The sequence below is a fragment of the Tiliqua scincoides genome, chromosome 4 (assembly GCF_035046505.1).
Source record: "Tiliqua scincoides isolate rTilSci1 chromosome 4, rTilSci1.hap2, whole genome shotgun sequence".
Classification (NCBI taxonomy): domain Eukaryota; kingdom Metazoa; phylum Chordata; class Lepidosauria; order Squamata; family Scincidae; genus Tiliqua; species Tiliqua scincoides.
In genome coordinates, this window is record NC_089824.1 from 146,544,288 (window position 1) to 146,571,808 (window position 27,521).

General features: G+C 44.9%; 1 protein-coding gene across 1 annotated transcript in view; it reads left to right on the forward strand.

Annotated features, from left to right (window-relative positions):
* Nucleotides 1-4,503: 4,503 nt before the first annotated feature.
* The window catches only part of NEGR1 (neuronal growth regulator 1), a 544,743-nt gene continuing 521,725 nt past the window's right edge, over nucleotides 4,504-27,521 (forward strand). Inside the window, exon 1 of the mRNA XM_066623896.1 lies at nucleotides 4,504-4,679. Coding sequence (XP_066479993.1) covers nucleotides 4,504-4,679 — 176 coding nt within the window. The remainder of the gene's footprint in view (nucleotides 4,680-27,521) is intronic.

The following is a 27,521-nucleotide window of genomic DNA, read 5'->3' on the forward strand; positions in this document are numbered from 1 at the left end:
AGTATCTGGCTTAAACCAGATACTTCAGCCAAGAGCAATTGTTTTCAACAGGAAAAATGGTATTTCAAAAAGGACACTGGATTGTCACCCCCCCCCCAAAAAAAAACACCCCTCTGCTTTTTTGAAAGAGGGATTTTCACATTGAAAATTGAATTATCATTAAGATCTGGCACAGTATGAAATAATGAATCTGTCTTTAATCCCTGAAAGCACCATACAAATAACGTCTGATTACAATAAAATGTGACTCTGTACATTATAATATACCCCCTGCCACTAGATTCAGCTGTCAGCATTCTCTTAGCGTACACATCTTCATAATATCTCCAGTTCCTGATATTAATTGTTTTTACTCAAGGACTTAAAGCATTAAAGCTTTCTCTTGCATTATACAACTTCTTGATTTGCCACAATTAAAATACTCAATTCCCATCTGTTCCTGAATATTCTTCCACCTCTTCATGGCAACAACATGTACCTGCAAAATATTTCATTCGTCTTTAACAAATGTATCAATCAGCCATTAAAAGGAATTGAGATTACAGGTAGGGCCTTGGTATCCACAGGGGATCCATTCTCGGACCCCCCACGGATACAGAAAATCGCGGATGATCAAATTCACAATTTGATTTGAATTCAAATCCCATTGGTGTCTTCAGACCTGAACCAGTCATTTTGCTGGCATAAGGAGATAAAAGGACTGGTAAAGAGTCAATAGGAACCAGGTGCTGCTGAGATCTACCCTCTCCTTCCCCCTCTCCACCCCCTGCCCTCCCTCTGATCCAGCCTGAAACTTCCTCTGCCCCTCCCTGCTCACAACATGCCCCAGCCACCAACTTACTGGCACCTGCACAGGCTTAGACAGCAGCTGTTGCACACACTGCACCACTGCCCATTGACTGCCGCAGTCCAGAACACACAACAGTGCCCTGGCTTTCATGTTGCCAGGAAGGGCCTTGCACTGCCAGAACACTAGTTCTAGCAGTGCATGGTCCTGATAAGATTGAGGCCTAAGGCATAGGACGCTGCCTTCTGAGTTAGACCATTTCATTCAGCATTGTCACACTGGTGCGTAGTGGTTCTCAGGGGTCTTTCCTAACCCTACCTGTTAGATGATGCCAGGGAGTACAACTGGGACTTCCTCCACACAAAACATGTGTGCTACTGCTGTTCAAAGTATGGTGAGGCAGTCACAAAGGATGAGGGAGCTGGGCCTCCTTTGACCTTCATGTAATTTGAACAATGCTGGGGAGGGTGATTTTGAACTGAAACAATGTCAAAAAGGAACAGGACTCTCACCTCTGCTACTACTTTGGCACAGCCTTCCCCATGCTGATTTGTTAAAAAAAAAAAAAACAAGGAACAAGCCTCTCAGGTTTCCATGTAGCATGAAATTGGAGCCTGAGAGGAGAAGGTGAAAGAAGGAGAACGCTGATTCTTTCAGTGAATTCTGTTCTTCTGTTTCAAGCTTAGTCTTGGGTTCGGTCACAGTGGTTGATGGCTGTGCTAAGGGTCCAATCCTATTCAATTTTTCAGTGCTGATGCAACCATAATGCAGCTCACAAGTAAGGGAACAAACATTCCTTTACCTTGAGAAGGCCTCCATGACTCCCCTCCCCCTACCAAAGGATGCAGCACATGCCCTGTTGGCATGACTGCATCAGTGCTGGAAAGTTGAATAGGACTGGGCCCTAAGAAACATCAAATTTTTATAGAATATAATATTTTAAGACATTTTTGACTCCACATAACAGGAAAAGAGATGAAAGAATGTTAAAAAATAAAATGATTTTTTAAAAATAGCAGTCACTAAGAACGAAGAGGTCTAAACCATTTTTCTTCTTTCCAACCATACATTCAGACCCTTACAATAAAACCTCCTTGAAGACTGGTTGCAAGCCCCATATGGTGGGAAATGAATGGGTCTTCCTCTTGACTTCATATATGCACTGCATTCTCTGTACTGGCTTTTTTTTGTCTTCTGAGTGTAGTTTAAGGGGATAGTTTTGATTGTCTGTGGAGTTCTCAATTGCTTGAGCCCTACAAAACTTAAGACAGCCTCCTACACTGGCTTCCATTCAAAAACAACTGATATATTAACAGCATCAATCCAACCTTCTTCCAAGGAGCTCAGGCTAGTGTACTGGGAACTCTTGGAAAAATGACTGGGTTCCCCTGATACCCTACCCACCATTGGGTAGGAGCACTGCCTCTAGTTTTGGGGGTTCAGGAGTCAGCCTGGCCAGGTGAGCTTTCTATGGCTGTGGGCCATCAGCCAGTTACTGACCAGGCTGACCACTGCCTCCACCCCCATTATGTGTCTGCACCAATTCTAGATGTGTGGAGAGGTGTTGGTTCCACTCTTGCTTACATTGGCACCATCTTATGCAGTGTTACATTACAGAACAGAGTCCTGCCTGTTCAGAGTCCTGCCTAGAGTCTTGGGCGCTAAGCTAGAGTAAACCCTGGCACACATGATGACCCCACTCACCAGCACATCCTCAAGAGGATAATTAGATAAGACATTGACTTCAGATTTGTGTTTAAGGAAAACGGGAGTATCTTCCTTGACTCCATCAGACCACAAAAACTGGCCTGTGTTCCAAGTTCTGTGTGACCAAGTTCTTTCAAATCTTGGGATATACTGGGGGGGGGGGGGAGGCTGTAGCTCAGTAATAGAGCTTACTGCATGCAGAAGGGCACAATTTTCATCTCTAGGTGGGGCTGAGAAAGACCACTGTGTGAAATGCTGGAGTGCTGCTGCCAGCCAGTGTCTGAGAAACTGAGGTAGGTGGAGCAACGATCTGACTCAGCATAAGGCAGCTTCCCTGTGTGTGTGTGCGCGTGCGCTTTCCTTCCAGCCACCTTGAGTCCCTCCGGGGAGAAAGGCGGGGTAATAATAATAATAATAATAATAATAATAATAATAATAATAAGAAGAAGAAGAAGAAGAAGAAGAAGAAGAAGAAGAAGAAGAAGAAGAAGTGATTCTTAGAGATGTCGGGTGGTGGAGTAGGCAGGGATGTGAATAAAGAGCAGAAGATAGTAAATTTTAGAATTGGTAGCACTCATTTCTGCAAATGCCCCCCCCTTTGTATGGGGTGTAAACATTGTGTGTGTGTGTGTGAGAGAGAGAGAGAGGGAGAGAGAGCAAGAGAGTGTGTGTGAGAAAGTGTGTGTGTGTGTGTGTGTGTGTGTGTGAGAGAGAGAGAGAGAGAATGTGTGTGTAAGAGAGTGTGTGAGAGAGTGTGTGTCAGAGAGTGTGTCCCCTTTGTATCTGGTGTAAACATTGTGTGTGTGTGTGTGTGTGTGTGTAAGTGAGAGAGAGGGTGTGAGAAAGAATGTGTGTGTGTGAGAGAGTGTGTATCAGAGAGTTCGTCCCCTTTGTATCTGGTGCACATTGTGTGTGTGTGTGTGTGTGTGTGTGTGTGTGAGAGAGAGAGAGAGAGAGAGAATGTGTTTGTGAGAGAGATTGTGTGTCAGAGTGTGTCCCCTTTGTATGGGGTGTAAGCATTGTGTGTGTTTGTGTGTGTGTGTCTGTGAGAGAGACAGAGTGAGAAAGTGTGTGTGTGAGTGTGTGTCAGAGTGTGTGTCTGTGAGAGTGTATGTGTGAGAGAGAATGTGAAGGAGAGTGTGTGAGAAAAAGAGTGTGAGTCTGAGTGAGAGACAGTATGTGCCTGAGAATGTGTGTGTGTGTGTGAGAGAGAGATTAGAACCACCTTATGCCACCTTTTAGGTCTGCCGCTTGTAAAGAATTGTGGAAAAAAAACAACCAAACACCAGTCACTGCCGAGGGCAAGTTAAAGACTGGTGTGTGTTTGTGTGTGTGCATAAAAAAAGAGGAAGGCAAGTTCTTGAGCTTGACTAAATTAAGGAAAGTAAATAAATAAAAAGGGGGCCCAAAAGAAAGAAGAAAGAGAAGCAGCCAGGGCAGCGCTCGCAAAGCAAACTCGACTTGCCTGTGTCACACACTCACACACTCACACACACACACACACATAAGCTGCAGCTTTAGTGCCTGGCTGCAATCAATGCCTTTAATTGCCTCCTCCTCCCTTCCTGCCACCTCACCCTCTGTTGCTTTTCTTATTTATTTATTTTATTATATATATAAAATCTCTGCCCCCCCCCCCGCTGCTCCAGCAGCACCACCAGCACCAGCCACCAGGACAAGTTGCTACGGAAACGGCTGCATGGCAACCGGCTCAGAACCTGGGGTCCGTCTGCTGCTGCCGCCGCCGCTGCCGGGGCTGGCTCATTCTCCCGCGCGCTTCCCTCCTCGCTAGATGGTGTGCGAGACACCCGAGACTAGACACGCACCGGACGCGGGCAGCAGCGAGCAGCGGCGCGAGAGCGGAGGGAAGGGGACGCGGCAGGCAGGCGGCGGCAGGAGGCGAGGCGAGCTGCTCGCCGCGGGTGGGGGCGCCCAGGACTTGCCTCGCTCGCCTCGGAGGCTCGACCAGGAGCCCGCAGCAGGAGCCGGAGCGCTGCCTTCGAGCAGGCATGGACATGATGCTGCTGGTCCAGGGCGCTTGTTGCTCCAACCAGTGGCTGGCCGCGGTGCTGCTCAGCCTCTGCTGCCTGCTGCCCTCCTGCCTCCCCGCCGGCCAAAGTGTGGACTTCCCCGGGACGGCTGTGGACAACCTGGTGGTCAGGAAAGGGGACACGGCTGTGCTTAGGTAGGACTCGGTGCCCCCCGCCTTTTCTCCAGGGGGCACCACCACCTGGCTGTGGCATGAGTGCTGCAAGAGGGGGGGAAGTGTGTTTGTTTTGCTTTAACCCCCCCCCCCCGCACTGGTTCAGCAAGCAGAAGAGGGGCGCCTTCTCAAGCTGGCTCCCTGGTCTGCACCAAGACGGTCCAGGACCGCTTTGGGCCAGGCTATTTGCCACCCCACTTGGCAACTGGCGTCTCCCCATTTCAGCGGGGGCAGCGTGATCTCTTTCACCCCCTGCCCCATCTGTGCATCCCCCTCCTTGCTCTCTCTCTCCCTCTCTCTCTTACCTGTCCAGTGGAATTGCAAGGTGTGCCTCTCCCCATTCTTCTGCCCCCCACCACGCCATGCCCCGCTTTCTAGATCGGTGGGACTTTGGGCTGAACTTTGGAAGCATCTCCCCTCTCGTCACCCAGGGGACTCTTCCGCTCCAGCAAGTGTTTTTGGTGTGAGTGGGGCCGGAGAAGGGGAGGAGACCAGATCTTTCCTTGCAATTAGTTTTGCGGGTCCATCTTCCACAGGCATGTCTCGCTCACTCCTTGTTAAGCCTCTTTGGAAAATGTAATGGCTCATCAGAGAACAGCTACCCGTTCTCCTTCTCCTCCCCCCCTTCCTTGCGAGCAAAGAGGCTGCAGTGGCGAAATCTCCCTTCTTGGGGAGAAGATGTGAAGTTGGTGCTGCGCATCATGCGCTGAGTGATGCTCAAGTCGTCGTCCCCCCATTCTTCACCGGTGCCCTCCCTCCGGTGTTTGCAACTCCTGCCCAGCCAGCTGCTTGCTGCATTAACACTGACAGTGCAGTTCCAGGCACGGGCACTCCGAGTGCTACGGCATGGGGATGCATGCATGTACGTGCAGAGAGACACATTTCTCCAGAGATTTGCAGCATGGATCCGGCGGCCGTCGGAAAGAACCGGTGCAGGCTACGGTGCATTGGCTCGCACGGTTGGTCTGGAGTGGTGCAGACAGCCTCGCATGATAACTGGGCCCTTTATAACAGACGCGGGTCTGTGCTGCAAAGACAGGGGGCTCCTCTTGTAGACCTTTGCATGCAAAGATGCGCTGAGGACACAGATTGCCACTTGTCTGATCAGTGCTAAGCCCCCTGCCCCATTAGTGGATGTTTTGAAACTGCCCAAAGCAGCAGGCACTTGGTTAGGCAGGCAGACCAAAAGGGCTCTGAATGCAAGAGGTAGATGAATGCAAGATGTTCTGACTTGCCTTCGGAATGCTAAGTTTGTTCCTGGAAGTTGGAATGGAAATCACTGGTGCTCGATTGCATTTCTGTGGGATAGTGTCTGCTGCTTGTCACAGGACCCTGCAGTGCAACCTTCCCCGTGCCTTACGTGCACACAACACTGCTCAGCAGGAGACAGTTCATTGAAGATACAGTTGCATACATGCGGACGTTCTGGGCATTTTCATAATGATTCTTAGGGGTGGAAACCAGATTATGATGGCAATTACTGGACCCACTTGTTTTCTTTTCCTTTCCCAGTCTTTTATCCTCCACTGGAAGGTTGCATGCATTGCTTTCTTTAATGACGTTCACATTCCATATGGTAGCGGAACATTTGTTTATCAGTAGCAGTCCATTATCTATGTGATTCTTTCTATCTGACTCAATCCATTAATCTTCTGCTTTAATTTATATAATTTTCCCTTGACTTCATGTTCAGCCAACACATTTTGCATTGCCACCAGAATCGTCTAGTCTAGTAAAAAAAAAAGTGAATTGATTTTCTTGCTACTTACTATAACTACAGAGATGGATACTTCTTGTATCTAATAAATGTGGATGCTAGTCTGCAGTAGTTTTAGCCAGGGACAATTTGTGGTTAGAAACTGTGCTGCTTGCCATTAGGGAATCAGGTTCCTAAAGTAACTTCATCAGAAGCGTTGCTTTTTCACAAAGGTTGTAAATCTCTTGCAAAAGAGAAAATACTACGGAAGAGAGTCCTTTGCAGTTTCGAACTGTGGCATTGTCAGCCCATCCCTATTTATTTTCCTGACTGTTCTCATGTGGTAGAGGCTGAGAACACATTCAGTGTCCATGCACCGCTGCTTGAGAGATTTTTCATCTGTCGTAATATGCTGTAGTTACACTCCATGGTTTTAGAATACATTGGAATTTATTCATGTTGGTTTCCCGTGTTGCAGACAGAAAGTAAATGCAACCCCAGACTCCTTCATTATTTGCATTGCCTCTAATGCAAAGACAGCAAAGGACCAGAGTTGATGAGCTGACTTTTCCCATTCATGTTTCAACTCAGACCAGTATTAGTGGCCACAGGCAATCTTTGTTTCCCCTTTTTTCTATTTTCTTTTTAAAAATCCCTGCATGAAAACTAAGCAACTGAGGATGCTTTTTGGTGGTTTCGAATTAGACTCTGCCTTGAGAGCATATGTAATTTTTATCAGGCCTGAGCAAAGCTGAATACACTCCATAAATGCAATTGGAGTGTTAGGGTCAAGCAATTATTTTCATCTCATAAGTGGGAGAGAATGAATAATGGTTTCTGAAGGGGGGAAAAAACCCAGTGAGACTGGACTATACTATATCATTTTACCAGGAAAAGACAAATGCATGACTAGGTGGGGAACCTGCTAGGTGGGGAATACTCTTAGAAGACCTGGAACGTTTGTTAGGGCATGGTACATTTTTTCACAATTACACATTCAACTCTGTATTTGTCTTAAGAGCATAGTTGACTTCATCCAAGCCCCAAAGAGTACATTTGCAAGGAAGTATACAGAAAATGCAGGCACAACTTAACCATCTCCTGCAGGCTTTTGAGTGCTTTGGTGGAAATCTTGTTCCCACAGACTGTGCACAGCTTAAATGAAAACACATTACAACCTACAGTGCTTTAAATTAATGACAGCCTACAAGAAAATGCTTTTTAAGTGTCATTTTAGGAGAAGCAGTCTTCGCAAGCCCAGGGAGGAAATGCAGAACAGAATTTATATTGCGGCTCTTTCTGTGGATCTGCTAGTTTCTTTTTAGATAACAGAACACACTTTTTCGAAGTGCCCTAGACTGGAGTGTTATGCCCATTGGACACATGTTATAGTGCAGCAAGCAAAAGTATATACAGTACATACGCTAAGTGTATCACATAATTTTTCTGTAGTAAGGCTCCATAAATTTAAAATAAACCTAATTTTTATAGGGTACATGCATATATTATGATGCTCTGTTCAAGGTGAAACTAATTTTTAAAAAAATCATTTCATTTGCAGGAGAAGGGGGATACCCATGGGAGCGACATAGTTAGCATATTACAATCAGGAACCAGCTAATTAAAAGGCTTAAATCACCCAGAATGACTGCTGGTGGCATGCATTTAAGGTCTTTGAGAAAGCATTGGGATTTCTGAGTCATTCATTTGGCGTTTTGAGTCAGCAGTTTGCTGGTTTAATGAGAGGAAGGTTATGTTAGTAGAGATGATATACAGGTGGTTTAATTATCTGACAACTGAACTCCTGCAAAACTTTACCTGCTGAGGCATACCACCTGAGATCTCATACAGACATGTATGTGTAGCGGTGGTGAAATCTTACTGTCTTATAAATGCAAGCCTGTTTGAAGCCAGTCAAATCTGCGGAAACAGACTTCTGCCTCTTGCCTCTTGCTTGGAAGAAAAACCTCTCATTAATGGAGTTCAGGCCTGAAAACTGCAGTAATTCAGTGTGTGACATTTGCCATGTGACTTTTCATATGAAAAAAGAATACACATGTGGTGGAATAAGGGCTGACTTCTTTCAGAAGCTTAAATATCTGCAGGAGGAGTGTGCTAAGTATTTTCAGGACTTTGAATCCATTATCGCAGCATTTTAGGGGTTTTCTCCAAGCTACCTGCAAACTTAGAACACCTTACTCATTTCTGCCGCAGCAACCTTATTTTAAAGAACACACTTTTTTTAGGGAGTTGTTCACCCTTTCAAAAAAGGAAGAAAAAAAAACAAAAAGCTCCAGAGACCAAAAAAAAAAAATTCTCAACTCCAGAAACAGTTCACAGTTCTACAGTATTCTTTTCTATACTGGAATGCTTTATGGACTAGGCTAGAATTACTAGTGATGTAATAAGGTTGAGGGGCACATGTGTGTTACTGTAAGATGTGTTGCTGTTGGACAAAGATTCCCATTGGTATTCCTGGTTCTTCTTAGCTGTTCTTGTATCAACTACTCAGATGTCCAGTTTTCAGAAAGCTAGCCATGTTATTTCATTTCAGCCTTGTGGCAATGAAAAACTAGGAAATTTATTATGTCATAAGCTTTCATGGACTAGAATCCATTTCATCAGATGTAGGAAAAATGACCTGCATGTGCGTTCACACACACACATATGGATATAGAAAAATATTATAGAATGTGGTCAAATGGCCATGAAATGCATGAGGTACAGTCGGACATTTCTATGTAAATATTAAGCATATACAAGATAAGCATAGTGACATTCACAGCAGTAGCAACCGGTGAGAACACTATTATCCTATCTTTAATAAATTCACCACTATTGTGGGAAAGGAAATTGTTGTCTTGATTTAAACCTAAATGAGCAGAATCAAACTCATTGATAAGTTCTAATTCAACCTTACCCACCAACAAGAAGTGGAAGCTCCTATTGCAGGGACAGTATGCATATCTTCATAGTGGAGAAGATGTAGATGTTTATTTTGGAAATGGGAAGGAACAGGAAGTGTGAGGTATTTGTGCTTCCTGTCCACTCACAGTACTTATCACTTTGAACTAATTAGTAATGAATCATGAGCTTTTGAAATGTGGTTTTATGAGGGGATTTGTTACTGCAGTGTGTGGTCCAAATGGGCTAGTTTGGGATCTGATTATAGCCTCTCATTGCTTCCATAGTAAAAATATTAACTGCTTATTAATGTTGTGATTCAGTTCTTCTTCAACTAAAATGAAAATCTCCTAAGCAAACACTGTGAATTATTTGGGTACAAGGACATGACTTAGCAATTGTGGAAGGGGGAAATCTAACTTCTTGAGACTAACCTCACTCAGACTGCCATCAGCTGCTTCGATTGGCTTGAATAGGATTTAAGCAGTTTAACTGTACAGAGAGGATTTGGAACTAGTTTATGATGGTCTATTCCTTTAAACAGATCCTATTGATTACAAGGATAGTCTTATAACAAAGCAAGAAAAAAAGTCAGAATTAATATCGAATACCATTTTAAAAATTGGTGTAAGCATCCTTATTACATTGCAAATTAAGGCATCACCTGGCAGGACAAAGTTCCAAACAACACAGTCCTGGAACGTGCTGGAATCCCTAGCATGTATTCACTGCTGAAACAGAGACGCCTGCGTTGGCTTGGTCATGTCATGAGAATGGATGATGGCCGGATCCCAAAGGATCTCCTCTATGGAGAACTCGTGCAAGGAAAGCGCCCTACAGGTAGACCACAGCTGCGATACAAGGACATCTGCAAGAGGGATCTAAAGGCCTTAGGGATGGACCTCAACAAGTGGGAAACCCTGGCCTCTGAGCGGCCCGCTTGGAGGCAGGCTGTGCAGCATGGCCTTTCCCAGTTTGAAGAGACACTTTGCCAACAGTCTGAGGCTAAGAGGCAAAGAAGGAAGGCCCATAGCCAGGGAGACAGACCAGGGACAGACTGCACTTGCTCCCGGTGTGGAAGGGATTGTCACTCCCGGATTGGCCTTTTCAGCCACACTAGACGCTGTGCCAGAACCACCTTTCAGAGCGCGATACCATAGTCTTTCGAGACTGAAGGTTGCCAATACAATACAATTTGCAATTAAGAAGAATGCAAAGGTACAACTCACCTTGGATGATTTCCCCTCCCCATTCCTTAGTTTCCACTGGGTGAGATGGTCTTTTTATATCATAGATCAAGATATCATTGTCCTTCCCAAGTGTTTGTCAGACCACATGTATTCTTTGGCATTGAATTTTGGAGTTAAATGTTACTACTGTGAGAGTGAGATGCGTGTGAGGTTGTCGACCCTTCAGGACTTCCCAGGAGTCTCCTGGAATCAGCAGTACACTCCCAGGGACCAATGAGAGCAATGTGAGAAGGCCCCCAGCCCCTTGCCTCTCACTTCTGAGACTCTGCATCTCCTGTGTATCACTGCTGCAGCCTGTTCTAAAGTTCTGCATCTCCTGTGTATCACTGCTGCAGCCTGTTCTAAAGTTGGAGAAAATGCTGATTTCACTTCTGCCTAACTACGCACCCTTCTTCCCCAGCATGTGGGAGACTGAGCAGGCAGGTAGTGAGTGTGAGGTGAGGGAGCTGCAGCAGCAAACATAGAGGAGTTAGCATTACTGGCCTGGGGACGGGGAGGATAAAGGGGCTCATAGCCCCAAATGAAAATGTTGAGATGAAGAATTTCAGTTTTTCATAAGCTAAACCAGATCACCAATGCTTGAGCTGCTGCTATGCTACCCAGTCCCAAAGCAACAATACACTGGAACTGCACTCACCTCCCCATATGTGGTATTCCAGGTTCTCCTCATTATGAACCTAAACACTTCTTTTCTGTTTTTTTTTGTTTGTTTTTTTTAAATCATGCCCCCTCCATGAACTGAATAATGCATGAAGCAGGCAACCCCACCCTGGCAGCCCAAGAGCAGCCCACCACAAAGGTGAACTGAAATGTTTGCTTTAAGCAGTAGGCTGAGAAAAGCAGTGAGCTGGTGGGGAATGCCCTGACGGTTCTACCCCTCTGTGGTGATCGTGTTCCCAATGGTTCTTTAGCAACCAAGAAGATTGCCGCTTCCCTCTGTCTCCTCCACATCCTCACTGGGCTAGTGGGGAGGATCTTGAGAGTGCAACTCCCATGATTCTGCATGCTAGGTCAGTTTTGAAGATGTGGTGGGTGGCAGAAGAGGTGCAGGGGGTGAAACATGTATCCTCCAAAATGGGGGGAAGGAATTGCTACTTTATGCTGCTTGACTTGGTCTTTTAAAAAAATTAAATGGAGCTGTGTAAGCAAGGGCGCAATCCTAACCCCTTAGGTCAGTGCTTTCCAGCACTGACATAAGGGCAATGCAGCTCTGAGGTAAGGGAACAAACATTCCCTTACTTTGAGGAGACCTCTGTGAGTGACACCCAACTGCAGGATGCAGCACATGTCCCATTGACACCGCTATGCCAGTGCTGGAAAGAACTGACATAAAGGGTTTGTATTGCGCCCTAAGACATTTTACTATGTAGAAAGGTTTAATTGTTCTTTTCCTATTTTCAGAGATTGGTTTGTATTCTGGAAGGGACTCAATCAACAGTAAGGTAAAAGGTATGGAAGTGGTATGGACAGTGAAAACCTATGCCTGTTTACCTAGAAGTGTCACTATATTTAATGGGGCTTACAGCCCTGACCGGCTCTGGTAAGGGAAGTAGCCCTGCAACGGGGCTACTTGATTCTCTTTAGCCAGCACAGAATCAAGGAGTCTTGTGTGGGGTCATGTGGATCCAGTGGAGCTCAGCTCCGCTGGTCCCAGCCCCTCCTGCCTGGCTCCCTCCCCTGCCACACCTTGCCCCACCCTCCGCCCACCCTGAAAAACCTCCTCCCTGCCTCCCCCCCCCCGCCCCATATTACCTCTCCACCACCAGGTACTTTGCAAAGAGCTCCTGGTGGCGGATCTCTGGCCTCTCACTGGCGCTGTCCCAGCATGGTCTCATGCTGGGCCAGTCTGGTGCTGAGCCAGCACTAACTCCCACACGCGACAATGCACAACTGTGGTAAGCTGGCATATGTAGCAAAGAATCAGGCCTTTAATCCCTTGATAGCATGCTTTGGATTTCAGCCTTAATTAATTAACTTATGTTGGAGAAGGAACTAAAGTCTCTGAGAATTGTTTCAAGTCAGAGTTGGTAACCCTAAATGCATGACCTAAAGAATGCAGAATATGGTCATCAGTGAATAAAGAAATATGTTTTCTGTGCTATTGAAAAGAGAGGTACATTTGGAAGTTGACATTATAAAATGACTTCAGGGGGGTTAACTGTCAGGCCTCAATGAAACGCTAGCATTTGACTTGCTTGCTACAACACTAGCATTCATATAGTTTGCATTAGGGGACAGAGCTATTGGTCAGTGGAAGAATATGTGTTTATATGCAGGAGATCCCAGATTTAATCCTTGGTGGCTCTAGGTAGGGCTTGGAATAACCCACTAAACTCTTGGATAGTGGTTCCCAACCCATGGTCTTTGGACCAGACCCAGAGAAGTCCGCAAGGTTTCAGGGGGAAAAAAAAGATTGTCTTTGATTATTTCCGGTATCTTGCCAAGAGAGTGCTCTCCTGTGAACCTCCAGAGAGGACGGAGAACAGATCACAAGCAACCACAGCTGGCACTGAAGTGTGGGCTGCAGCTGTGGGTGGTCCATTCTCTGCCCTATCTAGTAGTTCATGTGGGAGTGCTTGCTTGGCAAGATGCTTCCCCGCAGACCACCAGAGAGGGCGGAAAACGGACTGCCTGCAGCCGACACTTCCAGCATCTTTCTGAGTGCTCACCCACAGACTAACAAATTTAATTGTATTTTCTTCTATGCTGGGGAGGGTGGAGTGAGGATTGCACGTGGTCCACAATGAATCCAATTTTTTTTGCCTCAGTGGTCTGTGGTCTTCTAAAGGTTGGGAACCACTGCTCTAGGATAAGTATAGACCAGTGGTTCTCACACATTTAGTACTGGGACCCACTTTGTAGAATGAGAATCTGTCAGGACTCAGCAAAAGTGATGTCATGACCAGAAGTGACATCATCAAGCAGGAAAATTTTTAACAATCCTAGGCTGCAATCCTACCCACACTTACCCAGAAATAAGTCCCATTGACTGTCATTCTTAAGATAATATACATAGTAGTTTGTTAAAAGTACAGGTCTGTAACATTTCCCCAAACTCAGTTATATACCATGGCAGCATCAAGTCTAGTATATTAAAAATAAAATATTGAAATGAACGGGGACCCACCTGAAATTGGCTCATGACCCACCCAGTGGGTCCCGACCCACAGTTTGAGAAACACTGGTATAGACAACATAGAGCAGTTGCAGGCCAATGATCTGACTCTGTATATAGTAGCTATTTATGGGCCCAATCCTATCCAATTTCCAGTCCTGGTTCAACTAAAATGCAGCCCCATGGTAAGGGAACAAATGTTCCCATACCTTAAGGAAGCCTCTGTGACTGCTGCCCCACTACCAAGATGCAGTGCATGCCCCATTAGCACAGTTGCACCAGCACTGGAAAATTGGATATTATTGGGCCCTATGTTCTTCGTGTGTTTGAGAGATGAACACTGACTTTGCTTTCAGAGTTGTATTCTAGATCTGGAACTGTTCGACATAATTATGCAGATTGGAAGACTGCTGACTCATCTACCTGGGTCCTTGTTCTAGATGACATGCTGTAATACACAGCGAAGTGAAATTTTGCTTAGTATTTTGCTATTGTATTGTAAGTATGTGTATATATATATATATATATATATTCAGTTGTAGATGAAGGTCACTTACTTCTGATGAATGCTGCAAGGCTGCTGGATATGTCAGCAGTTCCACTTACTTAACTCTGCGTTTTTTGACCCATTGTCAAAAATTCTTCTTACTGATGGATCCAGTGCCTTTATCCTTTTTTACATTTGTTGAATAAATTGCAATGTGAGACTTGTTGTATCTGAAATATAAATACATTTTTTTGCCATACGTAGGAGTCTAAAGTTAAGATGCTGTTTATGGAAGATTTCATATTTCATTTCAAATCTCTACCAATTAACAGATAAACACCTGGCACTTGAGCCTTTGGTTAAATTGTCTCTAATATGCACTTCAATTTATTGAATTACAAAAAGGCAGTTTTTAATTTGATGGGAGGAAAGGCTTCCTAGCCATAAAAAAGCTTGAGCAGTGGAAGGTGTTGCCTTGGACTATAATGAATAGACTATGTTGAAGTTTTATAAGACAGTTTGGTCTATGGTATATCTGGCTGCACTGGAACAAATACTATCCTATCTGTGGCCCTATCTTGTGTGGGCCTTGTGCTGGTGGAACTAGTTTTCCTGCAGCACAAGGTCTTTTGTGGTAACATGTCATTTTGCACAGCCAGGCTGCCACTGCAAGCAGCAGGTGCGTGTGGCCATGTGCCAGCAGGCAGTCCTAGTAAGCAGCTCAGGAGCCAGTGACTGGAAAGTCAGTGCAGGAGGTGGGAGGGAGGTGGGGATGTGTGGAACAGGATGAGGAGGGGGAGGATCAGGATGGATTAGTGGCAGGATTATGATAGAATTGGGCTGTTCATGATGTTGGCTAAGAAATCCTTGAACTCACTTCCAACCAGTGGCATCACTAGGATTCATGTCACCCGGTGCGGGAGGCCTGTGCATCACCCCATGTAGTGGGGGGGGCAACGACCCAGGTGGGCGTGGTGATATACCATCGCCCCACCCCCACCAGTTTTTTGGCTGTACCTTTTGTTAGAACAGAGATATTTCAATGTGGATTGTTTCATTGCATTCTGCATGAAATTACGCACTGATTGATAAAACATGATGGTATTATTCCTCCAAATTCTGATCTGAACACACACATCCCATGTCAACTTACTAACACCTTATTGCAGCGGTTCTCAGACTTTTACCACTGGGACCCACTTTTTAGAATGACAATCTGTCCAGGACCCATTGGAAGTGATGTCATGGCCAGAAGTGACATCATCAAGCAATTAAAATAAATAATTATAAATAATTAAATTAAAAGAAAATAATTAAATAAGTGAGAGCCAGTCCTGGTCCACCAAGTGAATCTACTCTGAAGTAAGTCCCATAGTGGTCAGTGGGGCTTACTCTCAGGAAAGTGTGGGTAGGATTGCAGCCTTTGAGCCCAATCCTATGTGTGTCTACTCTGAAGTAAGTCCCATAGTGGGCAATGGAGCTTACTCTGTAGTCTGCCTGCACTAACAACCCCCCAAAAAGAATCAGTGAGCTCTTCAGCCCTCCCAGTGCCCAGTTTAAAGTTCTTCTATTTCAGGTACATCAGAATAAAGAGCCACCTGGCTTCAGAAGTGCAAAATAGAAAACTTTCCCCTTACCATTCAAGCCTCTTTTTTGTTCTTTTTAGGGGGGGAGGCTACCTTCTGGAGCAGCTCCATCGGATCAGGACCCTTCTGGTGTCCTCACATTGCCCTTTGCCTGGCCTGACCACCTGCCAAGGCACGTCTGCCTACTCGCAAGTAAACACGACTGTGAGGCTGCTTTGCTTTCCTTAAGGCTCCATAGACTGGGAGGGAGGCAGCTGGGAGGGAGGAACCTCCTTCTCCGGTATTTTGGGGGCTGCACTCATTGGATGAGGACCATTCTGACGTCCTTGGAGCCTCTCAGCCTGCCTCGACTAAGGCAAGTTCACCTACTCTGAAGTAAATGCGGCCACGTGGCTTCATGTCGGGCTCAGACTCGCAGCTGGGAGTGGGGAGATTTTTTTGGGGTTGCATTCATTGGATCGGGACCATTGTGGTGTCGTTGGATTTGTCTCAGCTTGCCCTTTCTGACAGACTATGGCAAGTATGCTGATTCACAACTAAACATACGCTATGGCTCACTTTCACTTTCCATAGGGATCCATGCATTTTTCCTTCCGGTTATTTGGCCATAACCTTTGAACGAAAGGAGCAATTTCAATTCTATTTTTTGCACTGCACTCCGCTGGCCATTCTGCATCCAACGATGTATGGCATGACGCGGTAGCTCCTAACCCCGCGATGTTAGCATGTCACCCCCCCAGGGTGCATCCCCCCTGGCGCGTCACCCGGTGCGGCCCGCACCCCCCTAGCGTGCTTCCAACACATTGATGTTAGCAAGATTAGTCACATCCACTCTTGGGCATCTTGGTGCTTTTATTGATCATGCGTCAAAACTGGTAAACATGCAAAACAGTAACAGTAACTGAGGGCCCAATGCAAACGGGCCCATGCTGGCCCAGCGCTGGCACACAGTGTCACAAACGTGCTGGGCTGGTGTGGGCTCTTGCTCAGTGCGAGCCTGTGTTGAACCAGCGCCAGGTGGAGGAAGTACAACCACTGCCTGCAGCTATTGACAAGTGCTGGATGGCAGACTGGTAAGTCGGCAGGGTGGGGGGAGGTGATCCGGGGGGAGGGGAGAAGGCAAGGTGGGGGAAGGAGGGGAGGTAGAGATGGCAGCAGACCCTGCCGCCAAATTATATGGGAACATATATTCCCTTGGGGCTGCATTCTGGTAATGCAAGGCACTTTATGGCAGCGAGACAGCCAGGACACTGTTGTGTACTTCTGGACTTCTACCTGTACAGGTTCTGCATGTAACTTGGCAGCAGGGGCATGCTGTGAGAAGGAAGGGAGGCAGAGGGAGTTTTGGGGTGGGAACGGGGGTTTGGGTGAAAGGAAGGGGATAGATCCTGGCTGTACCAGTGTGTGCCAGGATGCAATCGCCTCTTGTTGGACCCACTCCTTTTCTCAGACCTGTGCCATCTTTATAGCTGGCATAGGTCCCAGGAGACCCATAGGCCACCAGGACGCCTGAGGAGAGGTAAGGAAAAATATTTTTCCTTACCTCTCCTGTATCTCCTGATCACCCCTTCCCCCCAACCATTGGATGCAGTATGTGCTCCATCGGTGTGGCTGCCTTGTCAGCAAAGGTGAGGGATAGGGTTGGGCAGTTAACCTCTTAGCCACCAAACTATACCAGCTTTACTATTCCTATTGCCACTTGCCATTCTTGATCAGTGGTGCTAGAAGGACATATCCCTTCCTCTTATACTGTAGCAGAAGTGCTGGCGCATATTTCAAGAGGCCTCTACTAGACCAAGTGGCCACTGACAAAGAGCAATTTGTATTACAGTCAGCTAATTGAATATTGTATGGCTTGCTACTCGAGAATAAATATGTGGTAAGGAATGAATATTTGTCATGTCATGCACAAGCTGTATTTTGAGAGAGAGAAAATGTATTTACGTTTCTCAGTCGCTTTCATTTGTTTGCATTGCATGCATATTCTGAAAAGCTCAGTGTTGCTCCCCTGAAATCAGCAGTTTAAAACCATGCAAATTGGGGTTAGGAAAACCCAGTGACGGACCTCCCATTTAGTCGATGGGGCAAATGCCCCAGGTGCGGAGTCTTGCGTGCCTTTAGGACCATGCAGAAGCCTATCTGAGGCTCCCTACGGGGTCAGAAACAGTGCTTCCGGTTTTCTGGAAGCAGTTTAAAGTATCGGGGAACCCCAGAGAGCTTTCCCCAGCGTGTCCTGGAGTTGTGATGCTCCGTAAGCTCACACAAGGGGGCTTACAAGGGGGTGGCAACAACCCTCAGGGGGCGCCATTGCGGACCTTTGCCCCGGGGCACGGGGCTAGGGAGGTCCGCCACTGGAAAACCTCCCCCTCTAACAACAACAAAAGAGGAGCTTCGAGCTGAAAGTGCTCTTGGATAACATGTTTAGTTTGACCCTCAGAATGAAATCTGCCTGTTTGCTGACATACTGAAACAATTAGTAGTATTTCCCAGGACTATTTTAAATTGAAACCTAATAGAAAATGGATAGTGTGGCTTTAATCTTATTGGGACACTTACTTCCAATGCTGTGTCACCCTGCCCCTCAACGAGCAAGACTGTCTCCAGTACATGTGCAATTCTGTTCACCCATGGTGAGGTTCAAGTTTTTCTTCAGGGCATGCTGATGAAGAAGACACAGTCACTTCGAACAGAAGATGTAAGAGGGGGAGCCTTTTTGTTCCTCTAACATTTCTGTATTAATTTAAAGGAAACCAAGGAAAGAGTACAGTTGGACTTTTTTACTTCAGATGTGGAAAAAGGTTGATGCTTCCCTGGCATGGATATAAATGTTTGTATCTAGAAAGTGAAGTGCGAGTTGACCTTCAGATGACAACGTGGGGGTCTGCAATTTGTTAAACTGTACAGATGGAAGGGAGTCATATTGAATAAACTCCTGAATGACACTGTGCTTCAGCGTCGCGCAATTCCACCAGAGAAGAAAGAGTCTTCTCTCCATGTCTATCCTCGTTTCTCTCGGAGCATGATGCAGCGTGAGCTGTTATCCCAGCAAATCCATTTAGCCATCTGGACCTCTGCACTGTGTCGTTCTCTCACTGGTGACAGCAAGTTCTAAAATTCTAAATATATACGTACGTACCCTGGCAACAAAGAGCGGAGTAAAGCAAGTTCCTCTCAATAAACAAGAACTGGGGATATTTTTCTGTTTGTTACCTCAGCACAACAGCCACACCAGATGCTTTGTAAATCATCACACAAGCTGTTGAATGAACACATTGCTGGTTGTGAGCAGTATCACTTCAGGAAAGCTAGGGTTGTGTAATTGCAGGAGATCTAGTGCAGTCATTGAGTAGCTTTTCACTAATTGTGTTTCATTTACCTTCTCTGAACTCTTAGCTGAGTTGAGCTGTGAGGTAAAGACCTGGGCACAGATTGCTATTGAACCTTATGTGACATGTTAGGGTCACAGAGGGCAAAAGTTTGCCATTATAATGCTGTTGCATTGTAAGGAAGAACAAACAGGTTCTCCCAAAGTATCTTCAGAATATTCTTTGCTTCTCAGAAAACTCTGCTTTCCACACAGGTTTGTCAGGACAAAAAGGGAGTTACCATTTCCCTATTCAGATCCTAGTTTTGTCATCTGCAGAAAATGTCATTTATGCTTGAAAATGGAATTGTTTCTCACCTGTTTTGTGGCTGCTGACTTCCATTTTATTAAGGCCTGTTTGAAACACTACAGAAGCTTCAGTAACTGTTCTAATAATAGTCTCTGACCATGTTGTACTCTAAAATATTTGGTGAGAAAACAGAGAAGTGGGCAGAGGGTAGTTTTGGAGTGAGTAGGCCATTTCAAAGGAAAACCACATTGATTTGTATTTCTGCCTAATGTGTAAAAAAATCCCTTAGAAGGTCACAGCAGTGTGTATGTGTGTGGGTCGGTATGGGTGTGTGGGTATTCTGCCATAGGAGTCCATGGTAGCTGATAGCATGTAGACATGGGTTAATGCATCTTAAAGAGTCACAATAAACAGTACACAACATTATCAGACACATGGCCCAATTCTATATCCTGTTGGCATGTATTATACAGAGCACCGGTGCATTCTTTGCTGCTGGCCAGGAGAGATCAGGAAAAAGATTATGTACCTCGCATCTGCTGCCTAGTCACCTGTGGAACTCCACAGATCTATGTCAGCTCTTTGCTGGTGTAGAGCTGAAGTGCTGCAGGGGGTGTGTCAGGTGTGGGAACTTGGGCTGTGGTTGTCCTCTGATCTGTCCCCATCACTGGCAAAAATCCAGCGGTGGCCAATCTGTGGAGGCACTGCTGACTGTAGGGAGCCTTCCAGCTTTTGCACTGATGGCAGCACTCCACAGGTGGTGGAGCGGCTGCTGCTGTGGCTGACCTTGCAGTGCACGGGCCTACCATAAAGATAGGATTGGGCCATTAGATGAAAAGGAAAACAAGGGGAACAGCATGAAACAAAACAATACTTTAAAATTAAACTCTACAGAAACATTTACACATGGAGAATAATTCTTTGGAATATGGGAGAAGGGGAAGAGCAGAAGGGCAGTTTCATTTCAATTGATTCAGAGGTGAATCTTGAGGAAATGTTGCTTGCCTCCTTTTCCAAGCTCATTATCCAATCCATTTTATTCCCAATGACTCTTGGGAATGACCTAGCATCATCGCATTGCATTATTCCTTTGGGATTTCTGGAGTAAAAAAAGTTGGCCATCAGTGAGCTGCAGAAGCACCATCGCTGGCGGAAGAAGTAAACCCACTTTGAAACAGATGCAGCAGCAAAGATAGAAAAGGTGAGCTTCAGGAAGCATCAGTGATGCCCAGACCAGATCTAGCACCTGACACCAGATCTGCTGCAGCTGCCAAAAAATAAAAAGACAAAAATCCTTTTCTTGCACATTCTCTCCCCCCCCCCCCAATACTGTTAGTCAAAACAGTATGTGTGGGTCATTCTGGGAAAGAACACTTCCTGTTTTTTTAAAGGCGCTGCGAAGAAGGAGCCAGGTAAGTGTCTTCTCCTTCACCCACTTTCATCAGTCCTTTCTCGCACAATCCCTTTAAAAGAACCACATAAGAGGAGTAAGGTGAGTGGATAGAGAATCAGAAGCAGATCGATTCAGCAAAGTCCCTGATGTATTGGAGGGAGGTGGCAGCAGACTCGAGGTGAAGCCTTGGGACACACCCTTTCTTCTCCCCCAAATGTTGAGTTGACAGTTCTCGTAGAAGAACTTTTCAATCTGTTATAATGATGTAAAGAGATTTCTGTCTCTTTAACTTGCTGTGTGCTTATACTTACACACATACATTCAATACAGATATTAGTTTAGGAGGTTTAATTTTTTTTTTTTGCAAAATATTAACATAGTAACAGTGCTTGTTAAGTCTGTCCACAGGAAAGCTTTTCCCTTGGCAACCAACCTGTGATAAAATCAGCAAAGAACTATCTTTAGGCATGTGTAATTATGGTAAACAGTATTTAGCCTCCAGGAGCATTTTTATGTAAAAAAAAAATCATTAGTGGTAGATATCTAAGAAGTGCTTAGATCATTTAAAAATGCTTAGAAGAAGATCTAATAAATATATATTTATCTAAATAAAGCAATATGCTTTATTTTTTATGGAAATACTGGCCCAAATCTTTTTCAAATAAAGCTGAATGTCTTATTTAAATAACAAAAAAGATGCTTAAAGTTGCACTGAATTCAGGTTAGTCTGAGGCTGCAATCCTATGCAGGCATACCCAGGAATAAGCCCCATTGATCATAGTGGGGCTTGCTTCTAAGCAAGCATTCTTAGGATTGTGCTGTGTTTAGGTAGAAACCACAGTTTCCCCTCCTCCAGAGCAAGGAACCTGTGTGTGCTACCTTTTGTATACAGTTTGTTAAATACTGCAGACATAATGACCAAGAGCAAAAGTTACAGAATAACCTTCCCCAGTGGTCTTCCCAAGAGAGGAGAAGTTCTGGTTCTTTGCCTGCTTTTGTGATGGATCACAAACTGTGTTTGCTTTATTTCAGCAGGGCTGTGAACTTTCTGATTAGTGCTTGCCATACACAAGTACGTGGTATTTTAAAAAGTTTTGTTCTGATGTTTTATTTTCTTGTGGTACTTATTTGACATTTAATTCTTTTAAATTACTTCAAGCACATGGAAAAGTGGCCTCCAAATATTTGAAATAGATAGCTTTATTTACCTACACTTTGGCAGCACTATATTCCAATTTGTACACTGTCATTAATAAATTTATAGAAACGAAACCTGTGATTTAGGAATGCAAGCTTTGATCTGTCCATTCAAGAGATTCATCAACTTAAGCTTTAATTGCAGTTGAAAGTATGCATCCAGATTAATTGGAAGGGAGCTTTGAATGAGAGGCACAGCATTGTGCAGTCTACATATGTAGATATGCCAGCTCTATTCTCTCTCTTCTTTTTGATCATATTTGGCATGTAAAAGGTGGCTTTTCTCCAGTTTGTATCCAAAGCTTGCAGATTTATTGCATTTCAGGAAGAAACTCATATGGCTTGCTTTCAAGCAGCGAGAACCAAAAGCAACCTAAACTGGCATTGCTAATTTGAAATCACTGTCAGAATGTCTTCAAAATCTGGATCATCTCCAATACTGATGGGGAATTGAATTTGTTCATTTCAAGGCCATTTTTAGTTCTGTTGTGTTCATGTGATAGGAAGTATAGTTGAATCTGGGATCCTCTAATGTTGAAAAAAAAAAAAATTAAAGCTGGCGTTTGCATCTAAGAATGATTGTTAGCTTTTGTAACAGTTATCTCATGAGAAGCTGTGCCCTTCAGCATGATGGTAACTGTGAAAGGATAACTGGATTCTTAAAACAGAAGACCTGAAGTTGCTATCCTCAGTGCATTAATTCAAGACACCAGTTTAATAATGACAGATATTCCACATCTATCATTTAAACCTCTATTTTACTATAAACATAGTATCAAATACATATAAATGTGATTTATTTATTTATTTTTTTACATTTCAGTGTACTGGTTTCTACTTCCTGTCAATGATCTGTTGAGGGGTTTTGGTTCCTCTTGTCATTAATTTCCAGGATAATCCTTCCCTGTTGAGGATTATTGCCTTAATACCATATTTGCAGTCTCAATAGCAATAATTACAAGGAAAGTTCTTTACCCACAATGAATTTAACCTCTTAAAGGAATATCAATTGAGCACCACAATGAGCTATTCAATGGTTTCTGCCAACACAAGTGATTGAGTTACTTAAACACTGCAAAATATTTGGTCTCCTACTGCTTAATATGTAATTATGACTTTACTACTTTGAATAATGAAGAATGAAACTATGTTAGGTACATGAAAATCTAATAGTAAGGTGTAGGCTATTTGTTGTTGGGGTTGAATGTTCTTGTTCATCTAAATATTTCAATGGACTTTGGTTCTAGGTAATTTTAGTTATGTATATAAAGGAATCTGTTTGAAAAAACCTCTGTGGATGTATACTATTGTCTTGCAATTTGATCTTAATACTGTTTACTTAGAAGTGAGGGACATATTTCACAATCCTATGCATATTTACTCAGAAACAAGTCCATTATATTTAAGGGGGCTTGCTCCCAGGAAATTGTGTCTTGTATTGCAGCCTTACTTTGATGTAAATATGCTTAGGATTGCAGTCTATGGCTGCAATGCCTGTTTTGTTTTCTCTGAAGTAATGTTTAAGGTGTTCTGTGACTTACAGCAGGGGTGCCCAAACCCTGTCCCGGGGGGCCATTTGCTGCCCTCGGAGATTTCCAATCAGACCCACAGGGAGCCCCCAGTCTCCAATGAGCCTCTGGCCCTCCATAGACTTGCTCGAGACTGCACTGGCCTGAGACAACTGCTCTCAGCATGAAGATGACTGTTCGACCTCTCATGTGAACTGCAGGCCAAGGGGCTTCCTGCACTGCTTTCTGTTTCACGTCTGTGATGCAGCAGTGGCAGCAAAGGAAAGGACAGTCTTGCTTTGTGCAAGACCTTTTTAAGGCCTTGAGCTATTGTAAGACCTTCATTCATTCATATAAGTTCTATCTGTAATATAGTCATTTATGTCATTGTCAGGGGTGACCTCCCCTGGGGCCCCTGACTTACCTCTAGAGGGAGCAGTCCCCAGCTACGGAGCCCCCTTTCCTCCCAGGATGGGTGGAGATCCCGTCCCGCCCTCTGCAGCGCTGGTCCCACCACTCAGGAAGAGGTAGGATAGGGCAAGCCTGCGCCTGGCTTGCCCGGCAGATGGGACGCGGGCGACCCTCTGCTTGGGCCAGTGGGCAGGCAGGCTACCACCCCTCCTGAACCAACTGCGGTGGAGGCGCATCCCCGCAGTGACAACCAGGCAGCCGGCTGCGGAGGACAGCCCACTGGACTGCCTGGTGAACCCAGGCTTCCCCGCCTAATTAGAGCAGTGGGTGACGAAGCTCACCGCTGGCCCTGGATACCCAAAGGGGTGGGGAAGGGGGGACCTGGCAGGGGGTGCAGGCCACCTGCGGAGGAGGGTCCTTCAGGGGGATTGATCCCCCCTTGGGCACCGGGAAACCCCTTTCCAGAACCCAAGCCTGGGGCTGGACACTGGCCCTTTTAGACCTGCCAAGCCAGGTTAGGAGGAGGAGCCCTAGGGCTTCTTAAGGTCGGGCCAGGCCATGTTGACAGTCAGTCTGGAGAGAGCAGGCTGAGGGGAGGTTGGAGCTCCAGCCTTCCTACCGGTGACCCAAGAAGCCTGCCTCAAGCCTGAGCGGGGGACCAGGGTGCTGTCAACCCCCCCCCCATGGCAGTCTGAGGCCAGCCTGACCAAGACTGTTGGCACTAGAGAGAGAGAAGCTGGATTGGTAGCTGGGCTTTCTGGCCCAGGGATCATTGCAGGACACCCTATGCCCTAGCCCCACTGGGCACCAGGATCCCCACAGTCATTTATTCAAATTTTAAATGTAAATTATTTTTTTCTCAGCCCCCCACACAGTGTCAGAGATGATGTGGCCCTCCTGCCAAAAAGTTTGGACACCCCTGACTTACAGCATTGTTATGCATTTTAGGAAGCAGAGTGCAGCTATTGTACAGCTATTGTTGTATTAACCCTGGCAAACTAACATATAGCCTTGAAAGATTATCAGCTGTGGAAGTTTGATGTATGTAAAATTTGATTTATGCTAGTATTATGATTGTTTTATCTTGATAAGTGTGTTCTCAAAATGAAAACAAGAAATCATCCTCTGTATATGCACAATGTATAACCAGAAATAAATACTGACTGCATAGTGTGAAATAAATATCAACTAACATGTACTAAGTCCAATATATAATGATAAAATAGGATACCTTTGTCTTCACATAGCACTTTTTGTCTTATCAAATAATTTTTGACCTCAAAGGTTTGAGTTCTTCTTGTGTAATAATGTACTTGCTTTATCTGAGGACATGAAAATCTAATGACAATTTAAGACTCTTCATAATTTTGAATTGCTCCTTTTAGTTGAAGAGAGCTCTCTAGAATTCAAAACCTTCTGCCCTTTTCCACTCACTGAAGCTGATCTGTGATAAGCTACCATCTTCCCTACTTGTGTGTCTTAAAAACTAGGATCTGTGTACTGCCAACACTCTGTCTTTATGAGACAAGCCATTTTTAATGCCATCACAGAATGACCTACCTAACGTGCAGCTGCCTTTCCAGAATGGCAACTGGTCACCCAACTCTTAGCTCATTGTGGTCTGGGGTGGGGGTGGGGAACTTCCTAAATCATGCTTTCTAAAGACTTTGAGATCTAGTTCAAATATTCAGCAGTTGAGGGGATAAAAACTATTCCTCAAGTGTAGCGCTTCAGACTGTATGTGGCAGTTAACATGGCTGAATGCTCCTCTAAACACACACATGAAAATCCCAACTTCTATCCAGATTGAATTTAGTGTAGCTAGAGATGGGGTCAAAATGATAAGTACTACAGATGTGCAGATGTTGTGTAGGCACCCTTCCACTTGCCGTTGGAATCATTCAGGGCAGCATTGGCAATGCGCAGGTGCTCATCGAACCAAACAGGGTCTCCTGCATGTTACCGTCACTGCCCAGAATGGCTCCGATGGCGAGTGGGAGGGGCCACGTACAAGGCGCATTGCAGAGCCTGCAGGACTTACCATTTTGCCCCCCTCTAGCTGTGCGACTGAATCCTGGAACAGTTTGCCACCTTCAGTGTTGCTTGTATGAACTATGCCTTTGCTGGTGAGAGAATAGGAAAAGTAGGTGAGCTTTAAGTGAGGGCCAAATTAGACGTGTCCTTAATGATGTCATTTGGTTTGACATGTTTGTTTGTTTTTATTAATGTAAATACCAAGCACATGGCCCTCTGCCTGGATGCCGACACTGATAGCAGAGCAGGGCTTTAGGATTCTGCTCCTGTTGCAGTCTGAATTAGATGAGCTCCCCCCTCTGCCATGGGTGCCATTGACATTAAAAACAAACACACAGGAATAAATGAGGTGATTAACATCACAGCTAGTTTGGCCCCCGAGATAAACCTCTGTTGATGAATGTGCTGCCTACAGAGCAAGAATTCCTTGTGTGACACTCACTACTACCGCTGTATTGTTGAACTTTGCATTACAAAAAGAACCTAGTTGTTTTCTCTTTCCTTTTTTTTTTTCTTAAAAGGCAGACTGTCCAGTTGGCAGCTGTGTCAATCTGGATTCAACTTGAGAGGAAAGTATGTTCATTTACAGCATTCAGCTAGATTACTGTTGTGTGTTGACTCGCTATGATATGTTTCTCAAATGACACCAGGCTTGCCTGAAGAGCACTTAGTAGTTATTAATTACCAATTGATGGAGCAATCCTTTACCAGAAAGGTGAAACTCTATTTGAAAAAGTGCAGCAAATGGTAGCGCAATTATTTTTAAAACTACTGGAAGCTACCTAGCTGTGTACTTCAATGATGATCTGAAGCCCTTTCTTCCAAGAATTATAGCTGTAATGCCACTAATGTACTTCGAATACCACTGCACAGGAGGCACATATTTTGACAGATAATATAGTACCTGGGAGTTATTTGACTCATTGCACCTATGGGGTTTACATGTTTGTTTCATTTTGTTTAAAATGCTTATATCCCTGCTTCTTCCCTCCCCTGGGAGGCTCCAGAGAGAGCTCACAACAAATAATAATAATAAAAAATTTACAGTGTGCTTCCATGTGCTCTGCCATGAAAAACTGGGTGAGGTGTAGGGGTGTGGGTTTTTTTCTGGGTTTTTTTATTCCCTCCCCTTTGGTTTCTGTGGGTGTTTTTGCTTGTATGCCAGCTCCCATGTTGACGTAGCGCTGTGCGAACATTTGGGGGCACATCTGTCATCTAGAGGGGTTTAAGGATATGGGGAGATATTATCCTGCTATTATTCTGCCTGTAATGTCACCCTTTTGGGGCACCAAGGGTGGGCGTATTGTGCTGGGGGTGAGGAATGCTGGAGAATGCTTGGTTCCCATTCCTGGAACCCCCACAGATACTGAAACCCATGGGTGATGAAATTCACTGGTTTGGGCAGCTGAAATCCTCTGAATGCGACCAGAACTGTGTCTTCTGAGGCAGTGTTTCTCAGACTGTGGGTTGGGTTCCAGCAGGTGGGTTGTGCACCAATTTCAGGTGGGTCCTGATTCATTTCAATATTTTATTTTTAATATATTATACTAGATGCTACCATGGTATGTGACTGTATTTGGGGAAGTGTTGCAGATCTGTACTTTTAACAGGCTACTCTGTGTATGCTTT